At 31.1% G+C, this 24,162-nt stretch overlaps 3 protein-coding genes across 4 annotated transcripts; 1 reads left to right on the top strand and 2 right to left on the bottom strand.

Annotated features, from left to right (window-relative positions):
- The first annotated feature begins 1,611 nt into the window (after positions 1-1,611).
- On the top strand, positions 1,612-3,179 carry LOC129873484 (mitogen-activated protein kinase kinase kinase 20-like). Its single transcript, XM_055948588.1, has one exon. The coding sequence runs from the start codon at positions 1,747-1,749 to the stop codon at positions 2,821-2,823; it is 1,077 nt and encodes a 358-aa protein (XP_055804563.1). The 5' UTR covers positions 1,612-1,746; the 3' UTR covers positions 2,824-3,179.
- Positions 3,180-5,592: 2,413 nt separating this feature from the next.
- On the bottom strand, positions 5,593-7,575 carry LOC129873689 (peroxidase 25). Its single transcript, XM_055948828.1, has 4 exons — positions 7,276-7,575; positions 6,740-6,919; positions 6,306-6,468; positions 5,593-6,154 (listed from the first exon to the last, which is right to left on the bottom strand). The coding sequence occupies exons 1-4, from the start codon at positions 7,480-7,482 to the stop codon at positions 5,727-5,729; spliced, it is 978 nt and encodes a 325-aa protein (XP_055804803.1). The 5' UTR covers positions 7,483-7,575; the 3' UTR covers positions 5,593-5,726.
- Positions 7,576-18,035: 10,460 nt separating this feature from the next.
- Positions 18,036-22,174, bottom strand: LOC129874704 (AP2-like ethylene-responsive transcription factor TOE3). Of its 2 annotated transcripts, none has more exons than XM_055950034.1 (10): positions 21,248-22,174; positions 21,092-21,117; positions 20,948-20,978; positions 20,746-20,833; positions 20,059-20,204; positions 19,893-19,937; positions 19,694-19,785; positions 19,412-19,569; positions 18,878-19,081; positions 18,036-18,547 (listed from the first exon to the last, which is right to left on the bottom strand). In XM_055950034.1, exons 1-10 carry the CDS (start codon positions 21,781-21,783, stop codon positions 18,365-18,367), a joined length of 1,509 nt encoding a protein of 502 aa, XP_055806009.1. In that variant the 5' UTR covers positions 21,784-22,174; the 3' UTR covers positions 18,036-18,364. The 2 variants fall into 2 exon arrangements, with proteins under 2 accessions (XP_055806009.1, XP_055806008.1); XM_055950033.1 differs by having other exon boundaries at positions 18,036-18,553; positions 21,248-22,163.
- Positions 22,175-24,162: the final 1,988 nt, after the last annotated feature.

Here is a 24,162-nt window from a genome sequence, read left to right as displayed (position 1 = left end):
CGAGTCTTCCATCGGCTTCGACTCGACCTCAGCTCTAGTCAGTCTCCAATTCAGAAGATTTCAGGGTGAGCTACCCTTCTAGCTCGTGATGGAATTTCTCGGTTATGGCATGGTGTCTTTAGTTTTCGGACACATTTTATTATTTGTTTATTCTGGTGTTTGATATTTCCAGACTTAGATTTAGAATTTAGATGTCCTTAATGTGATGACTTTCAGATTTTGGGGAACGTCAAGTAATAGATTTTAGTGGCTTTTGTTATTTCTGACTTTAATAAGATTGAGCTTCCGCAGTGTTATCGTGATTTATAAGTTGAATCGTTAATCTAAGCTGGGGTTTGTATCATTGGTTCTCCCACCCAGGAGGTTAAGTGTGGGTGCCACTCACGGCCCATTTTGGGTCGTGACACTATTGAGCACCTAAACACTTGATAAAGTATTTCTATTAGACAAAAATTAAGAATTTGTCAATGTATGCAACCTAATTACTTGATATTCAGATCTTAATAAAATATTTATATATTCAAATATGAATTCAGATTTAAACATCCAAAGTTTAATACACATGTTATCATTTAGAATTAAATGTCCTAGTTTTTTTAATAAAAATAAATGAGGCGTTAGAAATACTTCCGAACATTTCCAGAAATAAATCTCTCCTTCTCGTCTGGGAATTAATCCAACCCAATTTGTAAGTGAAGTTGATCTGAAGTAACAAGTAAAGAGGAAGAAAGTTTCAAGATACCAAATTGAAAGAGCACAAATGCTAATAAGTAAACTAATTACACTGAAAAATATGGCATACGACATGCAAGCTATAACACATTAAATTATAACTCGTATCATCAGTATATATAAGCTAAAATCATATAAAGTATAATTATTTTTAGTAACATTTACTCTTATAAAGGTACATTGTAATAAGAAGGAGCAAAGCTCAATTTGTAAAAAATTTAAAACCTTTTTCTCTAAGAAAGAATTAACTAAATATTATTTTTTAAAAAAATTCAAGAAAAGGAAATACATCAATTATGGTATTGTTTCCCTTTCTTCGAGAAAAAGTTAAAAAAAAAACTCAAATAACTTGTTTTTTTATTTATTATTATTTTAAGATTAAACAATTAAGAGTCGTTTGGTGTGAGGTATAGGTATAATAATTCAAGAGATAAAATGTAAGACTATTTATACTATGTTTGATTGAAGATATTGGGCAATTTTAAAATTATTTATCTCACTATTTATACCTTAATAATAAAATAAGTTATCTTATGTATATAATAAAATAACTTATGACATGATAATTTATCTTAAAATAATTAATTTCAAAATAATTTGAATGGTGCCTATTGTTTAGGTTCTAATTCATGGTACAATTATGTGGTTTAGGAAGTTGTCCGCGTGGTCCTTGAAACATCTTTCTTATTTCATGTTTTTTCGTTTTATTTAATGCTTTCCCACCTTAGCAAACCACGTTTCTATTAACTTTTCGGTACGCTGTTTCTGTTTCAACCAAATTAGGAAGAAATGTATTTGCAAAAACACGTGCTCTTTTTTTATTTTATTTTTATCATACTTTATTTTTTCCATATTATTTTTATACAACTAAAACTGTCCCCAAAAAAAACCCATAGAGTGTGTAAAACAGAGTTCGTTGTGACTTGCAGCCTCCTCTGTTTTTCTGTCTCTCACTCTTTACCTGAGAAAGGGAAAAAATAGTCTTAAATTGACGATTTTTTGTAAAATTCCTCCATGGATTGGGTTCGTGGTGAAGTTGTTGGTCATGGAAGTTTTGGAAAAGTCAATCTTGTAATACCCAAAAAACAGAGTACTCAATTTATTCCATCAATGGTAGTAAAATCATCTGGGGTTTCTCACTCTGCTTCCCTTGTGAACGAGAAGAAAGTCTTTGATGAACTCAATGGGTGCTCAGAGATCGTACGATGTTTCGGTGAGAGTTATTCGTTTGAAAACGGGGAAAAATTGTACAATTTGTTGCTGGAGTATGTTTCTGGAGGTTCGTTAGCGGAAAAGCTTAAGAAATCGGAGAATCATAAGTTGTCGGAATTTGAAGTTAGTGGATACACAAAGGGTATACTTAGTGGGCTTCAGTATGTACATAAAATTGGGTATGTTCATTGCGATATAAAGCTTCAAAATATTCTTGTTGGTGAAGATGGTAAAGTGAAAATCGCTGATTTTGGATTGGCAAAGAGTGTTGGAATCAAGAAAGATGATGATTTGCGATGTGAATTGAGGGGTACCCCATTGTACATGTCGCCGGAGATGATCACCGGCGGCGAACAGGGTACTCCGGCGGACATATGGGCACTTGGGTGTGTGGTGGCTGAGATGATTGCCGGAGTTCCAGCTTATAGATTCTCCAATGTTACAGAACTGTTAATGGCAATTGGAGTTAAAAATCAGTTGCCCCAAATCCCTGAGGAATTATCAGAAGAAGGAAAGGATTTTCTAAACAAATGCTTTGTGAAAGATCCAGCAAAGAGATGGACAGCTGAGATGCTTCTAAAACATCCGTTTGTGGTTAATCATGACACTGTTACATTCAATGAAGAAATCAAGAGTGGAGTTCCATCAATATCTCCTAAATGCCCATTTGATTTTCCAGATTGGGTATCTGATGACTATGCTCAATCATCAATAACATGTTCAATTACTTTTCTGCCCTCGCCGGAAAATCAAGAAAGGCTGAATTTGAGCAGTGGGGATTGGTCTACTTCGCCGGGGGAGAGGCTCCGGGGGCTAGTGACTGAATTTAGACCTGAATCTGAATGGTGTTCTGCTGATGACTGGGTTACTGTTAAGTGATTTCAACTTTAAGCAATTAATTACAAATATGGTGGAAGAGAAAAGCCAAAGCCAGAGCCAAAAGCAGATTTTCCAGATTTTTGAGGATATCTTTTAGGGGTCTGGTTTCTTATTTTAGTGATTAGGCACTAGGCTAGTTCAATTCTTTTTATTTTTATGGTACATAACATTGGTTTCCACATTTAGTACAATACAATAGGTTCTGAATTATTATCAAGGCAGCTTATTTACACTCAGCAAAGTGTACATTGTTGGATTATACTAGTAGAATTTTATAGTGATTGATTTCTTGCTAATGGAAATTGCAGAATGACAGTATTTTTTGATGTATGTACGACGTAACGGAAATCTTGATCTAGATTTGATGCTTCACAGAATTCATGAGCTAGCAATGTTTAGAATTCGTGACCTAACAATGTTTAGTTCGTGACATGAATTGAACGACAATAGTTTGTTACCCTCATGGCTTAAAAAGCCGAAATAAAGAGAAAATGCTTCATTTAGCAGGTAAAAAAAAGAAAAAGGAATAAAAACGTTTCGGCAGAAGTTGCATTTCACGCTATGGTTACAAATCACTCATATTCAGAAAGGCGGAATCATAATTTGAAGTTTATATGTTATGATGTTAATTCTTTTAAGTTACGTATTGAATGTTTCTTTTAAAATAAATACAAAATTTGGATCAAAGTTATTAGGTTTGATCGAACCCGCAAGCTATATTTTAGCTCCGCCGCAGCTCCAATTGTCACAAATATATGATAAAGGGCGCGATTGCAGTGGCGAAACCTCTCTTTAAGGAGTGTGATACTACTTCCTAGGAAATAATGCAACATAAACATCGATTTGGAATATGAATTAATCCATCAAAACCAATAGTTCCTACGGCCTAAAATTTTAATAACAAATAAAATTGTGCTAATAGATGGAAACCACTTGCATAAAATTCTGAACACGTTGTTGAGTGACACCCCTTAACCTACTAAAATTCTGGGATTCATTTTCTGCCAATTTGAAATAATTTTCCCATACTTGGTGTAAAATAAGTTTGAGTGGCTCAACATGGATTTAAGGAGCAATAGGAAGTGTTTTGGATTGATTGTAAGTTGTTTGCAGAGATTATCTTGTCTTGAGAAGGGAACAGGATATACTAGTGGTTGTGGGTCATGATGGTTTTATCTTTCGGATTTACAATCGATAATGTTTACATCAAATTAAATAATTTTATTTAATAATTAAAAGATTAAAGTAAGAATATCTATCAATTAAACATTGGTTATTTAGAAAGTGTATTTAGACTGGTACCTATTGCTTTTTTTAGGTTATCATTTAAATTTTATCTCTACTTTTGTACAAATATAAATTTTGAAATTTGTAAAAATATTAAACTGTCGTTTAATATTTAGAAAATTTTAGTACATGATCTAACGATTTCTCAACAAAAAGAAAAAAACAAAAACTAATCAATTTGCTCAAATAAAATCTTTACATCCTAATCTAAAAAATCCATAAATTCAAAATATTTTGATAAAAACATAATCTATCAAGTTTAATTAAAAAAAATTACTCGAATTGGCAAACATTATTAGTTTATTATTTAATATAGTTATATATTCACTTAATTACGAATCACGGCTACAGTTTAATGAGATTTGCTATTATACAAATCTGGGGGCTCATATACAAATCTGAAAGCGAATTTAGGGCTCATATAAAGATTTATAAAGCGAATTTGTATTTTCTTTTGTATTTGTATATTTCGAAACTCATATACAAATATGTGGAGGCTCATATACAAATATCAAAAGATTTGTATTTGTATACAAAGCAAATTTAGGAGCTCGTATATAAATCACTAAAGCAAATTTGTATTTGTATATACAATCTCTTTGAAAGTAGAATTTGTATAATGCAGCGAGTTATACAAATGAGAAGGCTCAATTTTTATAATGCAGCGTGATATACAAACGAAAATTGACACAACAATTGAAACTATAACTATGAAACGTAATTAGGCAAACTGTAGCTAAGGAGCTTAATTATGTTTCAAGTCTTTGTTATTTTTGAAAGTTTCTCGAAAAAAAATTAGCTTGCAATGTGAAATATCTAGTCAATACTCCTAAAACAAATGAAACTGAAAATATAACATATGTTCTAAATTCAAAACAAAAAATTCAATATAATACTCTCATGTCAAATTTCAACATAACATATATAAATATGACTTAAAAGAAAAGAAAAACCTAAGTCTATAAGTTTATTCAGCGAATTCAACTTTAATTTAAAAATTAGAATACTAACAAAGTTATGCTAATGAAAAAATAAACATAAAATTAACTTTAAAACAATAGATAATAAGAAAAATTGCATGGAATTGCGTAAATGTTGAAAATAAGAAGGGGAAAAAATAAAAATAGAAAAAAAAGGAAGAAATTAAAAAGTAAACAGTTTATAATTACACCATGTAATTACCAGCAATTCACAACCCCCCCCCCCTATGAACACGAGAGGATAATTACCCCTGCAAATTAAATATACTAGACAATGTAATTACACCAATTACACCAAATCTAATTACCAGGTCCCTTAATGTTACTGCTTCCTTAGCTTCTGTACAGGGCTCAATGGCTTATGTGTACAGGGCTTTGTGATGGATATGGATTTGAGTAGTGTAATCCAAGTAGGATACAAATTGTAACAGTAATGGATCAAGTTATACATTTAAAAAAAAATTGACATCATGAAATTCTAAATCATTCATCTTAGAGAAATTATAATTTAAAATCATGATCCCAAAATTACATGTCTAAACATTAATTTAAAATCATAATTTCATATCGCTAGCATGTGAAGCCAGTTTATTCAATGTTGACACTGGACATACAACACTTTAGAATACTAGCTTTTTAATAGTAATTGAACTTGGAACATACTTTTCTAATTTCCCCTTGTGTACCACTCTTAATGTCGATGCTACTCATTTTAATCATAGCTTTTTGAAAGTTATAATTGAATCTTAATCCCAACAATCCCCTTAAACTCCCTGCATATTTATCCACAACATCTTTTGTTGAAGGATCATCCAATAGCCTCTGATCTGACTCAAGAATCCCATTTCCATTTCTTACATTCTTGAAAAAACTCACATCAAACTTCAACTGGCTGTCTTTGTCTAACTCTACCTTCTTCAATCCATCGCCATTTTTGGGACATATAGTCTGAAGTTGTGTCAAGAATTGTTTGTCAATGCTCGGATCTGCATTTCCTGTTCTTGTAAAGTTGTATAGTCGATAACTAAAGAATCTGCAATCTGTCTGGCCAATTGTATGTGCCCCTACATGTACACATTTTCAAGAAACTTTTATTATACGGAATCATTTCATTGAAGGATTGTCAAATTTTTTTTAGACAGACTACAAAGGAATTAAAAGAGAGTCACATAAATTAAGACGGAGAGAATATAGATAGTTGAAGAATGACTTTACCAACAAGGGTGACAAGATCATGATCATCTAGGCCTTTAGCTGCAAACTTGTTCCTTTGGACCTCAATTGTATCAAATGGTGAAGGTAAATTCATCGCTTCCGACGATGAAGAGTTTCTACCATCTCTTCTTCCGGTAGGCACTCCCCAGCTTGGACCTCCACTCTATCAACAACAAATATTAACATATATATATATAGTCTCCTTATTTTACCAAAACATACAATTGTCGCAATTGCTATATTACAACTAAAATTTTATATAACAATATTTGACTAGACACGAACTTTAAAAAATAAGTCAGAAGTTTTGTACATACCAAAAAGGCAATTATTTTTTGATGAGATGCACTTGTCCATATTTTTAAATAGTCTGAGTAGCATAGGTAGGCTGGGTAATAATTTGCAAAAGCAAAGTTGGAAGTATAGTTAGTTACCAAGTCGACTGCATCACGAGCTGCTAAAGCTAGGATGTCAGCACAGGAGACAATACCAGGGCATGAAGCTTCAAGCTGTGATTTTGCATTATCAATCATTTCAAATCCTCTGAGTCCCGTATTAGTTACTGCATTTCTCTCAGCTGAACTTCCAGATATCAAAACAGAACCATCACAACCCTGAAAAACAAATTATGTTGTCATCAAAGCAAAAAAAAAAGAGCAAAATCTGACCCTGTTTATCGTAATCAATTAGTTAATATGTTGGTTAACCGTATTCTGAAATACTGGGGAAAAAATCATATTTATACATATTAAGTGAAACTTTCAACACAAATACAGGATTTGTGCTAAAGATAGAGTTTTGCCTATAGGTTCGTAGTTTTGGCTCAAATTCAGTATTTGTGTTTAAGAATCCACTTGACATGTATAAATAATTTGTCAATAATCAAGTAAATTGTACTTCAACTCATAACACATAAACTTAAAATTCTAATTATGTGTAGTACACAAGAGTGGGAATTAAGTAGAGTTACCTGAACAAAGCAATCATGGAAATGAAGCCTGAGTAAACCGGCAGCAATTGTAGGATCTTTATTATACTCTGCTTGAACTGTTGATTTCACTATGGACTCTGCATTTGGGCATGAAGATGAATAAAACCCAGTTTTTAGTCCTCCCTGGCCAAGTACAGGAAAAACAATTGATATTATTAAAAGAAAAACCAAACACAAATTCCACATCTTGCTCAGTATGTTGCCTGATCACTTGATGGCTCACTATCCTATTATACAAGAGCATGCATAATTTTTAAATCTAAATTGGTAATTATATTTCATTAATTGATTTGAGGGCCTCCCCATTGCTTTTTCTTCAGTGGAAGTAAGCGTGTGGGACGATAAAATACTACAGTACTAAAAAAATAGAAATTAGCAATGGACAAATTCTGCGACTAAACAATAACATTCCTCGCTAATCCTATTTAGTAATGTATTAGTGACGAATTATCAAAAACTTTTGTTTGCCTACGAACAGCAATTTAGCGATGAATTAGGATAAAATTCGTACTAATTTCAGTTTTTTAGTAGTTTCATTTTTACACTATGTGGGATTAGTGGAGAGTAAGTAGGAGCCAACTGCTATGAATTTCGACTTCACTTGATTAATAAACTTTTTGCATATATAGGATCATGTTAATGGACTCTTACTCTATGCTTTATAACTTTATTCTTCTTTTTGTCTCCATTTTTCATCTCGTTCACATTGCTTTTCCTAAATTTATATATCTTGGGAAAAAAAGATGTCCTATTTTTGTTTTCATTTGATGTCCAATTCTCGTATTGGGGTCTCGATTAATTTATATTCGCATCGTATAAGACACATTTAAAAGGAAGGCGCTCCCTAACAAAAAAAATTCATCCTCAAAATTCGAACTTGAAACCTCTCATTATAGCAAAAACAAATGTGCCATCATTGATTGTGGAACAGGTCATATGTAACGCCATTATTTAAGAAAGAGCTATAAGCACCTAATTGTGATCAGAAGTTATTTAAAACAAAATTATCGAAATATAGTTTATTAAAAGAGGCAGTACATTTTGGAGCACTAAATGGTGACTATATTATGCAAAAGTTTATTTGTTTTTCGAACATAAAAGATGTTTGAGTGCGAGCTAGCTTAGCTATGCACCACAACTTTTAAGGCTCGTGAAATTATCAGAAAGCACGGGGATAATTAATTATAATTAAGTTTTAAATATTTGATTGCAGATAGAATATATATTGGGATCTGACTATACGAACACCTCAAGTGTTGTGAAGGTATTTATTACCAGAATTAGAGATGAATGAAGGAAAAATATTGCAATTACCTATATCATGATCTCCCATTAATATATATTCTCTCCGTTTCAATATATTTAGCTTACTTTCTTTTTAGTTCATTTTTAAAAAAAATATCTATTTCGTTTTTGGGCAATTTATCATTCTAATTTTCCACCTTACATGATCTTCCATGTATATTCTATTTTCTTTGTCCCAATTTATATGACACATTTTTTTTAATCAATTCCAAAAAAATAATAATATATTTTCTTATTTGGCAAATATTTAATGACACTATCAATATTTTACTAATACTTGGTCCCACTTATTTGGCAAAAAGTCCAAATAAGTGTTTTACCAATCATTTCTCTTTTATCGTTAATGAAATAATTTATAACTCCGTAAATAATCAAAAAAAATTATTTCAGACCACAAATTTTAAAGTCTTTCTTTTTTTAAAATTTTGTACCAAGACAAAATAGTGTCGCATAAATTCAAACGAAGGGAATAGTATTTTGGGCAAACAACTCAAATCTCACTAGTTTAGGATCTAATTTCTTCTGTGTGTTTTCGAAAATTACCATTCGTGTCAAATTTCGATCTCCAGATACATGAGGTCAAATTAGATGTAATTTGTTCCATGTACACTATATCCAAGCGAATTTGCATGTATCTGTAATACACAGACTTGCTCCTTTACCTCTCTCCTCTTTCGCTCGCTTCTCTCCCTATGTATCCGTATTTCAGAATATATCTGAAATGTATCAAGTATCTCATATACGTGCATTTGGTGTGATTCACATGTACCGAGGATACACTGACTCTCTCGCTCGCCTCCTTACAATCTTGATCACCTCTCTCCTCTCTTGCTCACCCCTCTTCCTATGTAATCGTATTTTAGAATGTATCTGATAGCAAAGATACATGTATCTATAGGTGTATTTAACTTGAAATCTAATATGAATATATTAATTAGTGAGATAATATGCAATTATTCTAAATTATAATGAGAAGTAATAAATATGATGGTAATGTTTGTATAATTAGGTAGATTTTTCATAGTATTTAGGAAGTGCGTTGACATGGAACTAACTGACTAACTCTTAACAAGCACGATATGCTGGATGGGTGATGGTCAGCCCAAACCCAATGTATCAGTGATACACATCTAATTCTGATAAAGATGGACTGGACCTGGAGCTGGGCTTGGCAATTCTTATGTAATCGAACTTTTAACAATAAAACCAAGTATTACTGCTTTTAAAAGTTGAAGAATGTCATGGACTTAATTTACAAGTACCTTTTCGATATCGCACTAGGAACACATACACAAAAATTAAATTACATAGATAGCCTGCTGGATTCGCTGATTTTGTTAATAAGTATACATAGATTAGACATTGATTAAGCATGATTATGTATATATTATACATAAATTATATATATATATATATTTTATATATATGTCAACTATTTTGTAGTTTAAGTTATTGTGTGATCGACTACTTAGGTTAATTATTCCACAAACAAAAAAGTCAAATTATTACATGGAAATTGTGGAGAAACCTTTTGCAACAACATACCTAGTGTAATTTCACTGATGGGATTTGAGAAAGGTGATGTGTACGCAAATCTTACTTATATCTTGTGAAGATAAATAGATTTTTTCTAATAGACACTACGTTTAAGTAAAGTATTTTAAAGCAAGTATGAAAAAGGAACACAATAATTAAAAACACATGATGAAAATAATGAAGAAAAGAACAATATAATAACAAATACATGATAATCGACATAAAGATACACCACTCCTTAAATAGCCTAAAATCGAGCCCTACACTAAGTTATCTCCATAATTTACTTCTTCAATCCAAATCAGTGACGCTCTCTTCCGATCCATCCCCTCCCCACAGAGCCCTCGTTTTGATCTTTTTGGTCTCCCTTTTCCGATTATAGGTGCACACTGTGGTTTCTGTTTGTTTTTTTAGAATTTGGTATCATATTGTAATACCTAGTGATTTGAACTGGCATTAACTGCCTGAAATTTTGCTCTATTGGAATAGAAGGAATTACTGGTTTTGTTTTTAAAAAAGGTATCTGAGTTAATATTATATGTATCTATCGAAAAAGATTTTTGATGCTCGAAAAAAATTAAAATTTTTTATTATACAGAAAAAATTCATAGCTAAACAATAACAATTTCATGTTAATTTCATTTAGCTAAGAATTAGTGATGGATTAGAAGAAAATTAAATTAGCTAGGAACTTTTTAGAGACGAATTAGTTGGCAATTGTAAACACATTTTGTAGCTAATTACATATTTTCTACTAGCGTTAGTTGTAAAAACTATCAAAATTTCCTCAATTCTTATATAATCTTACCAAATGAGCAAACCATAGTTCATAATCAAGAATCAATATATGATAATATCTTAAGGCTTCACTTTGATAATTCGCATATCTCCATGTTCATTTAATTATAAATAAATGCTTGTGATTACAAAGTTTTAAATACACATATCTTTTACAAAGATCCACCACTAGTCAATAATAATAGTAACTACCTATTCTTTAATATAATTATTTTACATGGTACGGATAATCTCTTCACGCGAAATATGAATTTTTTTTACAAAATTTAAAATAATGAATTTCTATTTTATAAAATATAAACTTACGGGGTTAAATTAAAATTTTAAAAATAAACACATGACCCCAAATAACATATCCAAACTTCAAATACTGCTTTAAAATCATGTCCAAACACCTACCGAGAAAAAGAAGCCCAAAGCAGGGACTTTCCCAAAATGGAAGGGCAATTATCACATTCACTTTTGTTGATATATAAGTAGACATAATACATACATATAATAAAGGAAGTAGGGCATATAACCCAAGAAAGAATGAAACAGAGAAATTAATGGGGTTCAGTAGAAGGAAATGAAAAGGAAGGAATTATAATCATAATAAGGTGCAGCAGATTTGTTTGTCAGCTTCTCAAATTTGTGAACGAATCAATAAATAGATGAATGAATGAATGAGGAAAGTGATGTATCAAGAAATTCAGTACAAGCTTTTTTTCTTCCCAAAATAGGAGTCACCATCACCTTTCTTCTTCTTGCTTTTTAAAATCTAAGTTATATAAACTAACAATGCGAAAGAAAAGGAGTATGAAAAATGTAATTTTACACGTTATAACAAATAATTATTACTTATTTAAATTAAACACAAGAGATTATACATTGCCGGTAAAAAAAAAAAAGTTACAATATTAGATCAGCTAAAAAATATCTATAAGTAACTTCTTAAATTATGAAGCTTATAAGTTTGAAAAATAAAATAGATTACTTTTTATAAAAAATTTAAAATGATTTGATGTTATAAGGCTCTTTGCATTATCGATATATATAATTTAAACTCCTGAATAATAACCATGCATGTTCTACTTCAGTAGTTTTTAATAAGCCAACTACATTTAAAAAGGAAGAAGCATTTTCTATTTTTGGAGAGCATCATGATTAATTCACATTTGAAAAAATAAATAAATAAATAAATTCCACCCATACATTTTAACTCATTCATCTTGATATTTTGATGATGATTCCTTGTTCCACTTTATTTTTCCTCCTCCCTCTGTTGCCCACTGTTTTCACCAGTGTCCAAGTGACCCCAACCCCTCTCCCACCCCCCCACCCCCAATCAGAAAAAAAAAACATTTTTTCTAATTTTTCATTTGATATCTGATATTCGTATTGGGGTTCGATTAAATTTAAATTTTTGGATTGTAGGGCTTATTTTTAGCGTGAGGCTTTCAACATATTTTTTTTTTATTTTCAACAACTTGAATTCGATGGAGGGGCGGATTTATGTTGATGGTAGGAGGTGTCACGCCACCTCGTGGTCTCGATTGAAAATCTGTAAATACATGTATATTTGTGTATATATTTATAAAGAAAGTATAAATATGAAGGGTGACACCCTTAGAAATAATGAATCTTGTGGTGCCAGTAGCTAAAGCTCAAGTTTAACACCACAAGTCTAAATTTTATATACAAATTTACTAATAATTATTAAGTATTATCTTGCGCTATGCCAGAGTTTTTGCCATAGATTACTGTTCAAAACAGCGTGGCACCCAGAAATTCTAAATCCTAAATTCACCTCTAATTCGAAGTCTCATGTTAAAGATGGAGAAATTCCAATCATCCTGTTTTAACTCATAGAACACTTTTTTTCTACCATATTTTCAATCATGTGACATGTTCAAAATAATTTTACAAACAAAATCGAGCCAGTATATACTTATACTGTCATATAAATGTCCTGCTGAATGGTGAAGGTAAAAGTAAAGAAACACTGCTCCATATGAAGAAGGAAAAATTAACTTACTCTCATTAATCTTTTTCAGTATGCAAAGGAAGGAAATCAGGAATCTAACAAGTCTGATAGTTTTATCTCTGCTCTCTTCCTTCCTGCCATAATTAACCCTCAACCAAATAGGTTACTTTAAGAGGATGTTTGGAAGGAAGAAATACAAAAAGTTTTTCAACCGTTCCAACTTGTTTGTCTATTTTACTTTTTAGTCCAGTTAAAAAAAGAATATTCTTTACGGAGGTACAGTTTATTTCAACCTAAAATTCACTGAAAAAGATTGACTTGTAACAACAGTGATGCCTTATTAAATCTTCATGCTATTTTTCATTTTGCTTTCCTAAAATTTTCTCCATACCTAGGACTTGAACTCAATACCTCTAATTAAGGGTGAAACAGTCTCACCAATGCACCATAATCCATATTGGTAATCTTCATGCTATTTATTACTTCATGTTATTTGCTTTGTGTATCCTAGTTAATCCATGATTTTCTATAATATTCTAATTGAGTTAAATCTTTGTAAAATTCAATCCATTAACTTCATATGGGTAAGTAGTAATTAAAAGACTAATTCATTTTCAGAGAGATTATCCTTCTTTTCCTCCTGCATATATTTATGCCCATATACTTAATTATATTCATATATGTACAATAATATTATCAACTTTAAACAAGGGTACATAAATCCCTACCGAGTGGGAAATCTATCTTAATACTCCAATTAGTTTATTACTTGACCTTTCATTTTGGGGAAGAATTGATTTTACACCTTGTAATTCACTCATCTCCTTTCCTCTCCCCTATATATAACTTTTATAAAAATAAAAAATTCTTATGTTATACCTCAAAAAATTTTAAGTTAAGACTCGAGTCATTCTTCTTATTTGTATAGGCCCAAGCTCAATAACATCTAATTGTATTTATATTTTAGGATCAATTCCTAAATTTTGAAGTGTATTAGAGGTGAATTAGAGTCCTAAGAAACCTTTAGTACCAAGTCGAGTTCAAAGATCCTTTACTGATTGAGTTTTCATATAAGATCATATAAGGGTCAACTTCAAACGGACACAACTTTCAGCATATTAAAATTTAGGTAGCCCATGATCGAATTAAAGGTCTTTGACTCCTCTTTCCAAACCACCAAGTTTGCCTCATTACGAGTTTGGAGTAAAAAGTTATGACACTTTTAGCGGAAACTAGTGTTGCAGTAGTTTGGGGCCTAGGACGGCGCGCCCGAAACATGCCGTAGTAGTTTAGAATCTGGAGTGGCGCGTCAGCAGCGTGCCCGACTCCGTTTTTCAGATATTTTCTTAATAAGGGCATTCCAGACCTTTTCCCACCCCTCCTATACCTAACCCGCGTCCTTTTGGGATTAGAAACCGCCCCATTTCAGTTCCTAATGCTAGTTTTCTCTCATTAACGCTTAAAGAGTTTTGAGAAAAGAGATTCGAGAGAAGGAGAAGAGTTAGGGTTCAAGGTTTTCAAGTGAGGTCTTTCATTTTCGATGAGATATTCTTCTTTTTAGGTATGTAACGCTAATCATAGCGTTGGATTGAGTTCATCCACGTGCCCTACATCTAAATTCTATCATTAAACAGTTGAGTTGAATTTTAGCCCTAGTTTTTTGAGTTCTGAATGAGTAATTTCTTCGTTCATTGAATTCTATATAATTATGCATTGAGATTATTATTGATTCTACGCCTTGAATTCTTGAGGTTTCTATTCATGGTTTCATTCATATGAACCCTAGTTGAGTTTTGAAGTTTCATGAATTGAGCTCTTGAATTATTTATAATTTCTATTAAGTTTTGGTAGATGAATTTCATTGTGTTATTGTATATATATATTATATTCCTTGATGAATTTCTTGAATTGAGTCTTGTTAAGAGTGTGGATTCGTGTTTGTATTCACGTGAACCCTAAGTGAGATTTTATTTGTATTTTATGCATTGATGAAGTTTTTAAAGAATGATTTGTGAATGTTTTGCATTAATTAAATTATGTATTATTTTGAGTTTAAAGAATGACTATTTTCATCTTTGATTGAGAAAGGGTTTGAGCATGAGTTGAGTTTGAGAAGTCTTTTAATTATTATTTTGAGCATGATTTTTCAAAAATCTCTTAATTATTATCTTGAGCATGAGTATTTTAAGTATAAATGAGTTTGAGCATTATTACATTAAGACATTTATTTTGAGATTGAGCTGAGAAGTTGAATTATATTTTTATTTTAAATGCATTCACTAAGTTGAGGTTATACCTATTTTAAAGAGAAAAGATGAGTTGAGGAGTTAATTTATGCTTTAAATGCATTCTTTGAGTTGACATGAGTTGAGTTTTGAGCTAAGTCCAAAAAAGACTAATTGAGTATTTTATTTCTTATATGAGCATAATAGATTATTTTGGGTGTAGTATTGAACACCGATTTAGGTAAGAGTAGAGGTAACTCAAACCTCATAAACTACGTAGCCAGCGTAGGATAGAGGATATGCCTCTCTAAGTCCCAAAACGATGGACTTTGAGTAATTTGGATCCACTAAGTTGAGCATCTTTTACCTTGGCAGGGTATTGGACAGTTGCGACAACGACAATTCTTAAGCATTGTATCATGACTAACTCATAAGTGATGGTTGTCAGTTAGAGAAACTCTCTAAGAAAATAAAATTATATTTTTATATATTGTGTTGCATCTCTTACTGCATATTATTGAAAGCAGGGGCGAAGCCACCCTTGGGCAAGGGGTGTCAAGCGACACCACTTCGTCGGAAAATTACATTGTATATATATGTCAAAATTTAGTTTAATGAATATCTATACAAGTGTTGACATCTTTTGACACAAGTTAAAACTTTAGTGTAGTGGTTAAGGGGTTGCAAAAATTAATTTAGGTTGTGTGTTCTATTGTTCAAACCTTGATAACAACATATATTGTTTTTACTTTATATTATGACACCCCTTAATAAAAATTCTGGCTCCGCCACTGATTGAAAGCATTGTATTATTTTACTTCATGCTTTATTGAGTTGAGTCATTCTAGAGTGAGTCCCTCGAGTTGAGTTGCATGAGGTTGAGTATTGTTGACTGTGTTCCATTCCATCTATTTTACATAATCGTACAGTTCATGTACTGATACCATTTGGCCTGCATCATTTTATGATGTAAACACAGGTATTAGAGATCATTAACAGACGTATTGTTGAGGATCTACTTCTCCAGTTTTGGTGAGACCTCTTTACATTCGGAGGAGCTCCTTTCTTTCCAGTCATTCCTTTATTATTTAGTAATTCTTTGACGTAACCGTTGACTAGTCTCCGCACTTTCTTATGAGTCAAATAGAGGTTTCAGAATAGAGTTGAGTAGAATGATTCTTTCAGAGTTTGTTTTTAATCCATAATTTCATTATTGAGTTTATGACGTTGAGTTACATTATACTTTGAGTATTTTTAATCTATTATTTATTTATTTATTTATTTGTTTATTGATGTTGATGTTTTTAAATGCCCACTTGAGTTAATAATATATTGAGTCGAGTCTTCCGCTGAGTGATTGAATGAGTGATCAGACCAAATGGTTCGTGCCAGCGATGATTTTCAAGTGCCGACCACGCCTAGGGTACTCTCTCAGAGCGTGACACCCTAGCAAAGGAAAAGATTTATTATCACATATTATACTACGAAATACTCTTTTATATATATATATATCATCCATTCAAAATGTATGTTTTCATAGAGATACTTAATTTGGTTAGTTGTATGTTTTCTAAACATCATGTACTAAACCATTGAGATTCTACGACGGGTAGAGAGGGGAGAGTGAAAGATTTAAGAAAGTGAACTTAATTATGAATAAAATAAATAGGTCAATCAACAATTAAGATTATTAAACTTGATTTTCTCAATCAAATAAAAAAGAAAAAAAGATTTATAAGTTGATTTTTTGAACAGCTATCTCTTAGCTGTGTGTGTGGTCAAAAAGCACACAGCAACAAAGCTAGTATTTATGAGCTTTATCAATTGTCATATGCAAGACGTTCTACTCTACCTGACAACACTATTAAACTAATACCTTAATTAAGTAAATATCGCAACAGGAATATTATAAACAGAGATGGAAGGTTATTAGATATGTTTATTATAATCAATGATGACGAGCCAGATGATGAAATCACACACATTTTTTAAATTTAATTTAGCACCATAAGTACTAGAATATCAATTTTGGAAGTTTTATAATCTACGTATCGTATCTGGAATGATTAAATTAATTTTGTACTACTACTTAGGAATAAGGCAAAGGTTTTGTCAGATTAATATATTTTTTAAAAAGTTTAATATCTGTAATCTTTTTAATTAAATTCAGTACAACAAGTTTGGTCCTTTATAATATATGTACTTTGAAGTTTTAGGTTATGTCTCTTTCATCATAATAACCATTTCTTCCTTTCTGTATTCTTTGAGATCGTGATGACGATGGTGACAATTCGTTGGATGATATTTCTCAGAATAATTTAGTAAAACAATATTGTATTGGTGTATAAATATAACTTACATTTATAATAGAGGTAGGTTGATTAATTGGACGTACACCACATTGTATCCACATATATATGATTTTTATATATGAAACTATACAAATCCGTTATGTGTTGGCTCCCAAAATTTCGGAATTTCAATTTATAGCTTCAAATATCTTCGTAGAAAAGTTTTATATAATATATTGAATTTTTTTAGCGTAAACTTAAATTAATTGAATTTCAAAAGAGAAAAAAAAATGTACTAAAGGGTAAAACTTTTGAGTCCGTAAATATGATTTCATCATTTTATTAATGTTGGACTTTACTTTGTGATAAGTTATTTAGTTTATTATTGTATGTCATATCAAGCTTATATGCAAAAAAATAATAAAAAATGTGGGGTATGTTATACCGTCATTCTGACAAACTCAAATCATTTTCATCCAAAAGAAATGGGCAATATAATGATCAGGCTTTTTTTACTCATTTAGGAAACAAGCTTCCAGTGAATTCTAATATACTTTTGCTACATGTCAAATAGAGAGGACAAAAATATTGGAATAAATAAGAATCTGTATTGGTAAATAACAACACAAGAAATTAAAAACATTTATTTAGGAGCTGTACTTGTTGATGGTATAAATTGGCAGCTTACAGTCAGAAAGTATCCAAAAGAAATCTAGTTCAATATCTTTTCTTCAGTTAGCTTTGTAACAATTATATCCATAGAGTTGTAATCTCCCAAAAACTCTTTCCCATCAAGATTAACCCTTGTGAATATTATATATATAAAATATTATATTACATTATATATATAGCCTACATCACACCTCTTCAGGTGCGGTTAGCTAGTTCTCTTTTCTAACGCGGAATGTTTTGTGCATCGAACTGTGTTGTATATATATGTAGAAATATTAATTGGAGGGTCTGGTGAGAGAATAATGGAATCCATTTTCTTGAGGCCAATTTTGAAGTCTTAATATCTGCTGAGGGAATCCTGATGATGCTGCAGCAGTTGCAAATAGGTGAGGAGGAGGAGGAGGAACATTATTGCTTTGCCATTGTTGAGTATCTCTTCTATTACTGCTGCTTGGAAACTGAACCTCCTGTATCATGACAAAATAAATATTTCTAGCTAGAGCAATTTTATTATTTACATTAGATTGGGGGGTCATTTGGCTCAAAATAAGGTTAACTTACGACTATAACCACGAAGGATAATCTCAACTTTTATATATATGAGATAGCTATTCACATCATTTTGGTATAAGTTTTATCTTAGCTTTAGCTAATACGTATCTACATTAATCCCAAATTTTATACTGGAATAACCCCCGAAACCAAAAGGCCCCCTTATACAAACTAAATGATTTGATTGAGTAAACAAAAAATTAACAAGTTAAAATAATGCAAAATCGGATACTCACTTGATAATTTGAGGATGTGAATTGCGGTGGAATCATTTGGGAATCACCAGTTCTCATATAATGGCCAAACCTTTGCATTTCATTGCTATTTGGTTTGAAGGAGCCAGGAGAATGTAGGTGCGTTTGGCTCAACAGTTGCAACGTTTCCGTCTCATTGTACACATTTCTTCTTCGCCCATCCATATCAATTGGACTAGGTTGTTCCTAATTGAAACATGTATTGTATTATAATGAGTAAGAAAATACGAAAGAAATTAAGCTACAAAGAGTTAATTTAACTTATATACATAGAGATGTAGACATAGAAATACTACCGTACGTCTTAAATTTATCATTTTCTAAAGTTATTGATGTACCTTGGTTTAATTATGAGGTTTTGATTCGAATCCTGAATATAGAAAAATTCTAATAGCTAGGGAACTAGCATTTTTCTTTTAATGATTTTTTTAGATAGTGCAAACTCGAATAAGTGGCGCTCCAATAAATACGGTGAATCAAACACATGATAAAAAATAAAACAACACATATATGTACCTTGGGTCTCGACCCTTGGTGCCGCCAATCAACATCGAATTGCATATAAGAAGAATTTTGATCCTTATTAGTATCCTCCATTTCTCGGCTGCTTTGCTTTGAGCTTGAGCTGCCTAAGCTCAAGTCAAGGCTGTGATCTGCTGCCTTATTAGTAGATTCTGGAAAAAAAAAACATGAGTTATAAATGTTTGTCAGAATTTTAATGTTTTTTTTTGTTGTTGTTGTGGGAATTATTGCACACATACTAAATAGGAAGCAAAGAAAACAAATATACATATGTACCAGTTGAATTAAGTTCATTTTCATAAATGCAAGGATCGAAGTTAGTGACTGCATCCTTGCCATTACACTTGATGGCAGCTTTATCATAAGCCCTATAAAAAGAATAAAAAATAGAGGATATTTTTAGCCCACTGGCAGCAATTCTGGTGCAAGAAATAGTAGTAGCTGACAAAAAAAATAAATTTAGCACCACACAAACCTGGCAGCTTCATTTTCAGTATCAAAAAGACCCAAATAAACGTACCTATTCAATATGAATTAGAAAATAAGAAATTAATAGCAAGCAAGGAATTAATGGCATTGACAACAAAATTAAGATTATTCCATGAATATGAATTGAAACTAAAATGAGGATAATGTTATACTTTTTGCCCAATAATTGGCCCATTCTAGCTTCCCATCTACCACATTTGTGCAATGTCACCCCTCTATACTTAGAACTTCCCCTCGGAAAACCACTACTTTGCCTCCGTAGTACATGCACAAATTCTTCCTTCGTTAGATTCTTCATCTGCATAGTATATATACAGCAAACAAAAATCAATATTACAACACACAGAAAAAGTATATTCAAAACGTTTCACATTCAATTTCCAAACGATCATTAATGTATTTATATTTCATGTCAAAAATATTAAAGTAACGCATATATAGAATATAGTCTCCGTTGTATGGGTAAATAGAGCATAGCATCATTTGGTTCGGTTGAATGCATCATTCTGAAGTCTAAATTCATAATTTCTTGTTATTAGTAGTATCTAAAATTTAACTCATTAAATTGAAATTCTGAACCCATGGATGTAGGGTAAACGATAAAGAGGAATCACTTTTTAAGATAAGATAGAGTGAAACTAAAGTAGTACTCCAGCTAGAAAAGAACATAATTCTTTCATATAGTATGTCACAATATGTTAGGGTATAGAGTCGCATTTATTAAGTAGTTTTTAATGTGAAATTTTTCGAAAAGAATTTGAATTTGATCAGGATATCGAACACTAAATAAAAAAATAAAAAATCTGTCACACACTTATCTGATCATATCATGAACCTACCTGTTTTAAGTCTTCCTCATAATCTGCCAAGTTAAAGTTTATGTCCGCATCCACTCCCCGAAACTTTATTGCTGCCCTATCATACGCACTGCAAAAACACATTTTTCAATCTACATAATTTTTAAAATTTTTTTGAACAACAATGCTAAAGTTTTTTTAAAAAAAAAAATAGAAATAAATTTAAACCAATCAAAGAGCTCACCGAGCTGCAGCATGTGCTGTATCAAATCCACCTACAAAAAAAATTAAAATCCAAGAAAATCCCCGTTGAGAATAAGCTTCAACTGTACACTAAACTTACAACTTCAGCTCATGTTATAAATAAATGAAAAAACAAAAAAAGTACCTAGATAAACTTGCTTTCCACAATCCCTGAAAGATAATATATATCAAATGAATAAGAAAAAACACAAGTATATATATGAATTAAATTCAAGTTGGAAAGAAAAAAAAAAGTGTAATCCTTAATGAGAGTTGTCGTGTTAATAGATAGAGAAGTGACCATATATGTGATTCCCAGCGGCCAGTTCTACGATAAAAAGTAACACCGCGGTACTGTGAGCTCCTAGACCTTGGACCACGCCGGCTCTTTTTCATTGGCTGTACCTGTACCTGTTGCGACAACTCACTACTCTTTCCCAATACTGCTGCAGAATTACCAGATGGCTCCGGTTGGTAGAATTTTACTCCAGCCCAATGGGCCCTTGGAAATCTACAAGATCTATCATTAAAATTGACAGTTCCGATTTCCGACTCATTAACCGGAAAAAACTGCCGGGTAACCGGCGGTATAATCTCCGACGACAAGTTGTCGTTATCGTCGGGATGAGCAATCATAGAGAAGCCAAATATTTTACTAGGAATACTTTTCTTTTTCTTGCCTTTTACTTCATTTTGTTCTGGAAATTCATCTTCTTCCTCTGAGCCATATAATTCCTCAACAGCTGATGAACTTGAATTTGAAATGGATCCAACACCTTTACCTTCTTCAGATTCAATATCTCTTCTATGATCTGGAGAGTTGTTTAGATTCCACATTTCTTTCTCTACAAGTCAAACAACCATACAAGATGTAGAAAGAAAGAAAAAAAAGGCCGATCGGAGAAGAACTTCAAGAGTTTTGGTTGCTTAGCTCTCTTATCCCAGCCTAAATTTGACCATGGCAAAAACTTCCTCACCTATAAATATTCTCTTCTTCTTTTTTCTTTTTTTGGGTTCTTTCAACTAAATAGATATGTGGAGTTGAATCAGAACTAATGGTAAAATGGAGCTTTTTGGTGAGTGTTGAAAGAAAATATAACACACAAAAAAACCTATGACATATAGAGAGAGGTTAAGTTGTTGCAAGAAAAGGTTAGAGAGAGAGAGTTTGTATTTTCTATTCCTTTTTACTTCTCACTACTAGATACTTCTCTTTCACAAACTTTACAAGCCATTTCGCCAAATATGTTTTTCGGAATTCAACTCAAAAAAAGTATTTGGCCATAAACAGAAGCATATCCATTTATCTGCGCGAGTGTGTGTATATATATAACTGTTAACTTTGGAAAAATATTCATAGTATATATATATATATAGTGACATATATATTTTATTAGGCATTTTAAGAAGAAATAACTAATTTGATGCATTGGTTCAAATCATGGGTTCACCTCTAGCCATAAAATTATGAAATTCAAACTTGAATTTTAGAATTTTTAAGAATTTAAAAAATAATAAAAAATGTATTTTTACTTTTTTCACTCAAATTACTCACAAAAAATCTAAAACAACTCTAATTTGTATGCATAACCAAAACAATAAATTTTTAAATATCATTTTTCACTTTGAAAATAAAAATATATTTTTTCAAATTTCATAATAAAACATGGTCAAACGTCCATTACATCTACATTTACTTTTACTTGTACACTTTGCACTCTTTTTTTTAAAAAACAACAATAAATAAAATACATATTTTACTATTTCCTCTGTATTTTATGTACCACCCTTCCTTTTTATTCCGTCCTAAAAGAAATATCACCCTTTTTTATAATTAAAAATAATTTAATTTTAAAATTAATTTCCAGTCACACAAAATCTAAGAATTATTTCAAATCACAAGTCATAAAAAAAAATCTAAATATCGTATCAAGTTAAAAAGATATTATATAAAATTAAACTGAGAGAGTATATTATATATATTATTTGATGTATAATTTCAATCAACTTGAGAAATAAATAGCTGCCCAATACAGGGATAAACGAGGCCAGGCTGCTAACCCCTACACGGAAGTAGCAAACCACAACCATAATGCCATCACTCGGATTTAACACATATTAGCATCAAAAAAGTATGCTATAAAATATTACTTCTATTATTTTTCACATGTACTTTTTCTTATATGTCAGATAATTAATCTCATTTTTAAGAATGATTAATTGTACATACATTTTAAAAATGATTTAATAATATATATATATAAGTTACTTTTATGCTATACCTATATAAAACTCCGCCCACCCCTATATAGCTACCAAAACCCGCCCAATCCCTTGTTCTTTTTCTCTCTGGCTAGTGCCTACCGCTTGCCAAACCATCTAGTATTTCTTAATTTTCATCAATATGCATTGTGGTGCAGTTGTGAGATAACTTAATTTTTAAATTTAAAGTTTTAAATTTAAATCTTAAATATGAAGAGAATTTTGTTGGGAGCGCTACCTCGAATAGGTCGTACAACTGCGTAATTTGAATTTCTATATCTGCATATCCTAAATATAGTTTTTTTGAATATTGATTGAGGTAATTTGAATAATCACATAACTTAAAAAACAAGTCTTTAATAAATAGTACTAACTTGTTTTAAAAAGGTTAAATTAATAGTAATATAAAAAAGTATATTATACTATCAATGCATATAATCATGAATAATATTCACTTTTAAAAAAAAAATTATATTTGGACATAAATTAAATTATTATAATTTTTCAGAAATTTTTAAAAAATGTTACCATCTTATAATGTTGATACGGCCGCTTAAATTCCTATATTTAGGGCTCTTCAATTAATCACTCCGTTTATATTAGGGCTGTTCACAGTTTTGGTTAAAGCCAAAATCAAATCGAAAATTTAACCAAATCGAATAAAAAAACCGACATTTGGTTTGGTTTGGTTTGGTTTGGTTTGGTTTGGTTTGGTTTGGTTTTAAATTTAAAAAACCGATAATATTTGGTTTGGTTATGGTTATAGTAAAAAATAACCGAATAAATAATCGAACCAAATCGATAATTATATACATAAAATTTATAATTATTTATATGTATAATATTAGCTTTTCATAAATAATTAAAGATATTTTATACCTTTTAATTATTAATTTAATTTTGATCTACTTATTTTTAAGGCCCATGTCTTAAAAGAATATGTCTATATCCAAC

Source organism: Solanum dulcamara, chromosome 11, assembly GCF_947179165.1.
Source record: "Solanum dulcamara chromosome 11, daSolDulc1.2, whole genome shotgun sequence".
Lineage (NCBI taxonomy): Eukaryota > Viridiplantae > Streptophyta > Magnoliopsida > Solanales > Solanaceae > Solanum > Solanum dulcamara.
This window is presented reverse-complemented; position numbering and strand designations above follow the sequence as displayed.

Coding starts and splice junctions, on each gene's coding strand:
- LOC129873484 (XM_055948588.1), top strand. CDS start 1,747: ATGGATTGGGTTCGTGGTGAAGTTGTTGGTCATGGAAGTTTTGGAAAA.
- LOC129873689 (XM_055948828.1), bottom strand. CDS start 7,482: ATGTGGAATTTGTGTTTGGTTTTTCTTTTAATAATATCAATTGTTTTT. Junction 6,469..6,739: donor CTCGTGATGCAGTCGACTTG/GTAACTAACTAT, acceptor TGTTGTTGATAG/AGTGGAGGTCCAAGCTGGGG. Junction 6,155..6,305: donor TGATCTTGTCACCCTTGTTG/GTAAAGTCATTC, acceptor GTGTACATGTAG/GGGCACATACAATTGGCCAG.
- LOC129874704 (XM_055950033.1), bottom strand. CDS start 21,783: ATGTGGAATCTAAACAACTCTCCAGATCATAGAAGAGATATTGAATCT. Junction 21,118..21,247: donor CGCTGGGAATCACATATATG/GTCACTTCTCTA, acceptor ATTATCTTTCAG/GGATTGTGGAAAGCAAGTTT. Junction 20,205..20,745: donor ATGAGGAAGACTTAAAACAG/GTAGGTTCATGA, acceptor TATACTATGCAG/ATGAAGAATCTAACGAAGGA.